At 37.4% G+C, this 4,704-nt stretch overlaps 1 protein-coding gene across 1 annotated transcript in view; it reads left to right on the top strand.

The window, feature by feature from the left end:
• The window catches only part of Taok1 (TAO kinase 1), an 88,667-nt gene that overhangs the window by 68,763 nt on the left and 15,200 nt on the right, over positions 1-4,704 (top strand). The window contains exon 16 of the mRNA XM_031354046.1: positions 2,442-2,690. Coding sequence (XP_031209906.1) covers positions 2,442-2,690 — 249 coding nt within the window. The remainder of the gene's footprint in view (positions 1-2,441; positions 2,691-4,704) is intronic.

Here is a 4,704-nt window from a genome sequence, read left to right as displayed (position 1 = left end):
GAGACAGACAGACAGACAGACAGACAGACAGACAGACAGACAGACAAAAGAATTTAACCATAAGGGAAAGACATGCTTAAGGTAGCTAGAAAGAGGGACCTGTTTGGAATTGGCAAGTGGTTGTAATAATATGCTCTAAGTGTCATTTCCATTTCCCAAATAGCAATGGGTATGGATTTTTTTTTCATTGCAAACATGTTATTGGGCATTTAAAACCCTGTTCAGGCTATGCTTAGATCTTTACTGCAAAACCTGTTCACTTCTCTGAGTTCAGATTAGAAAAGTATATATCCTTTTTCCTTTTTCTGCCTCTTTGGATACTAGGCAAAGTCATAAGCATGCTTGCCCTAATATTCTCATTTTTCCTCTGAAGATCCACGTTGTTAAAAAATATATAAAATTGTAAAAGATTTTGAAAGCCAGGTGGATAGTCATAGTGTACACCTTTAATCTCTGGACTTGGGATACAGAGGCAGGAGGATCTTTGTGAGTTTAAGACGACCCTGGTAAACATAGACAGTTCTATCCCAGCAATTGAAACACAGTGAAACCCTGTAAAACCAAGCATGATAAAATGAGAATATTTAGTTAATGGAAAGTACATTAATATACCATATGAATGTTATTAGGATATATTGGCATGAGCCAAGTATCATAGCATATTGCATATACCTATAATTCTAACACTTAAGAGTGATAGGGCTGGCGAGATGGCTCAGCGGGTAAGAGCACTGACTGTTCTTCCGAAGGTCCTGAGTTCAGATCCCAGCAACCACATGGTGGCTCACAACCATCTGTAATGAGGTCGGGTACCCTCTTCTGGTGTGTCTGAAGACAGCTACAGTGTATTATGCCCGAGCGAGTGGGCTGGAGCAAGGAGAGGTCCTGAGTTCAATTTCCCAGCAGCCACATGATGGCTCATGGCCATCTTTACAGCTACAGTGTAGTCATACACATAAAATAAATAAACCTTAAAAAAAAAAGAGTGATAAAGTAGGATCTTGTGTTCAAGGCCAGTTGGAACCACATAGTTGAGACCTTATCTGAAACAAAACAAAATAAGAATTGACAGTTTTCCTCAGTAGCTAAAACACTTAAATCATATATTCCAAACCCCTAAGTTCTGTCGTCAATACCACACACCAAAATAAATAGTTTAAAGTTGCCTGTCTGGCTTGCCAACTATACAGTGTAATATGGCCATGAAATGATAATGTTGTATAGTCAAGAACACAGTGGTTATGGGTCTAGGAACACAAGTGGTTAATAAAGTGCTTGGAACAGAAGTTGTGAGCTGCCATGAAGGTACTAGAGTCTTTTGGGAAAGCAGCTTAACCTTTGAGCCATCTCTTTAACCTCCAGGAAAACCTCTTTGTGACCTCATACTTTTAGGTTAAAAGTTTAATAAAAATGTAAAGGGGGCTAGAAACACTCAGCAGTTAAAAGCACTGACTGCTCTTCCCAAGGACTTATGTTCAGTGCCCAGGACCCATGTGATGGCTCACATTACCATCTGTAATTCAGGTTCCAGTGGATCAAGCACCCTTTCCTGGCTTCCACAGGTGACAGGCATACCTGTGCTGTACAGATGTCCATAAGATAAAAACACCTGTAGACATAAAATAATAAAACCTTGAAAAACATAAAAAGCTAGGAAAGATTTATGTTCTTAAACAGTTTTTCCATTTATTTAAAGTAGGTTTTATTTATTTTATGTATATGAGTGTACTGTCACTGTCTTCAGAGACACCAGAAGAAGGCATTAGATCCCATTACAGATGGTTGTAAGCCACCATGTGGTTGCTGGGAATTGAACTCAGGACCTCTGGGAGAGCAGCCAGTGCTCTTAACCACTGAGCCATCTCACCAGCTGTTGATTAGGTTTTTAGATTGTGATTCAATCTCTTCCTTAGGAACTCACTCTGTAGACCAAGGTGGCCTCAAAAACTTGCCTCTGGCTCCTGAGTGCTGGGGTTATAGGTGTGCACTACCATTGCAGCATCTGTGTTTTCCTTCTTGATCCACTTAGCGTAGCCTTGTATCAGTTCCATACTGTCTTGGTTATTATAATGCTCATCTTCCTGCTTTATTTTCCTCAATATTTTGTATTCTAAATACTTCATATTTTCATATTTTCTTTAAAATATCTGCTAGAAATTTCAATTTTAAACTGTTCATTACCGCTTTAATAGTAATATTCTAAATTCTTTATCATTATTTTTAGTAGAGACAGAGTTTTATGATGTGAAAGACTTATTTGGCCTGACACTCATTGTATATAGTGCTGCCAGTCTATACTTTTGAACTTTTGGCAATTTCTTTTTTTAGACAGCCAAATGCTAAGATCACAGGCCCGCACCACCATGCCCAGCTTTCTAAATACTTGTGAAGGAAAATTGTTTTCCCTTCTTGTCTTTTTTCCTTCTCAATTGTATGTCTAGGTTACAAGACAGATGCAAGAACATGAGCAGGACTCTGAACTTAGAGAACAGATGTCTGGTTACAAGAGGATGAGGCGACAGCATCAAAAGCAGCTGATGACTCTGGAAAATAAACTGAAGGCAGAGATGGATGAACACCGGCTCAGATTAGACAAAGATCTTGAAACTCAACGTAATAATTTTGCTGCAGAAATGGAGAAACTTATTAAGAAACACCAAGCTGCTATGGAAAAAGAGGTAACCAATTCAATATTATGAATTTCTTTTAGCCCATGTCCATCTCTTAATTATCCAGATTAGCACTTTGGTGTTTAAAGTATCTAGCCCTAGGAAATAAGTAAATTGATCCAGGAAAAAGAAGTGTTTATGTAAACTTGTATAAAGCTTTCTGTTTAAAGAAAGATTCCTATATGCTTTCTTATTAGTTTTATAAATGAACCTGTGCTGCTTTTTGGGGTTTGGGGTGGATTCAAGACATGGTTTTCAGCTTTAGCTGGTGGACCTGGCTGGCCTCAAAATGATGCAGATCCTCCTGCCTTTGCCTCCTAAATTCAGCTACAGTGGAACCAACAGCCTCTTCAGGTCTTCTAGAGTACCCACACCTGTGTGACATGCACGGGCACACATAAACACTTTTTTTAGGGAATATATGATCTTGCCTACATTGAAATTGTTTTATATGTACTGGATTCTCTCCACTATCCAAGTTAAAAAGTGGAAAAATTAAAAAAAAATTTAATTAGGAAAATGACAGCATAAATATTAATACTTGATTTTGATATAATTTTATAAAACAATATGCAGATAATTCAGAGTCCTGTTAGGTGATAAGAAAATGAGTATTAGCTTGAGAAGCATTAGATATTGAAATATATAGGAAAGTAACTCCTTAAACAGGATTTACATTGTGATTAAAAATTGGTTCAGAGCTGGGTGATGGTGGTGTACACTTTTAATTCCAGTGTGCTAGAGGCAGACAGGCAGATAGCGAGAGCAGCCTGGTCTACAAAGTGAGTTCCAGGACAGCTACTCAGAGAAACCCTGTCTTGAAAAAAACAAACAAAAAGTAAATAACTAAAATTGGTTAAGCCAGGTGTCATTGCACATAACTATAACTGCAGCACTTTTGGGAGACTGAAAAAGGATTGAAAGTTGAAGGAAAGCTAGTTGGAGTTATACACATAGCACGTTTACAAATGACTTGAGTGTGTCACACAGTAAGGCTTACTTTTTTAGAAAAAGGTAGGGAGCTTTCCTAGCGTGTACTAGGCTCAAGATTTTATCCCACCACTGGAGGAGAAATATAATGGTTAAAAACGTACATTCTAGGAAACAGTGGCTTTCCATCCAGCAAAATGTTAAGCTACTCTAGCTGAATTGATGAGCTCTTTGTTCAATGAGAGCTTCAGAACAAATGGAGAGTGATTAGGGAAGATACCCAGAATCAACCTCTGCCCTCCACTTGTGCATACTCAAGCAACACATACGTCCCCCTAATTATATGTGCTACATATGCAATATTTAACATTCACTTTCATATGACTTACAGGTAAGGATCTAGTTTGAAAATGAATGAATCTCATTATTTAATATATAAATTAACTCAGATAAAAGGGCTTAGTTTATAGGGCCTGAGAAATGGCTTAGCAGTTAAGAGTATATACTCCAGGGATCCTAAGTTCAATTTCCAGAACCCATATCAGGTGACTCACATCACCTGTAATCCTAGCACCATGGGGATTTGATTCTTCTGGCCTCTGCAGGTAGCATATAACTATATATAGATATACAACACACACATGTGCACATGCAATGAAAACTTTTTAAAATTATTAGTTTATGTTTGAAGGTAAATATATATTTGCTTTTATTTATCAAAGTGAATATATTTTCTTTTTAAATAAAATAAAACATTTTGATCCAATAAACAAATTTAAAAATATTAATCCTGCTGAGCATGGTGGTGCACGCCATTAATCTCAGCACTTGGGAGGCAGAGGCAGGCAGATTTCTGAGTTCCAGGACAGCCTGGTCTACAGAGTGAGTTCCAGGACAGGCAGGGCTATACAGAGAAACCCTGTCTCAAAAAAACAAAACAAAACAAAACAAAACAAAATCCACCCTATTGATCTCTGATTGGTTAGGTTCATTTTTTGATACTTCTGGGATTGTTTTTTGTTCTTGTTTGTTTTTCTTATTTTTCTTAAAGTATCCTTAGTGATATCACTAAGGATATTTATTATGCTTTAATTTTACCTACTTA

This window comes from Mastomys coucha, unplaced genomic scaffold, assembly GCF_008632895.1.
Source record: "Mastomys coucha isolate ucsf_1 unplaced genomic scaffold, UCSF_Mcou_1 pScaffold5, whole genome shotgun sequence".
In the NCBI taxonomy this organism is placed as follows: Eukaryota; Metazoa; Chordata; class Mammalia; order Rodentia; family Muridae; genus Mastomys; species Mastomys coucha.
Note: the sequence above shows the minus strand (reverse complement) of the source record. Positions and strands in the feature narration are given on the sequence as shown.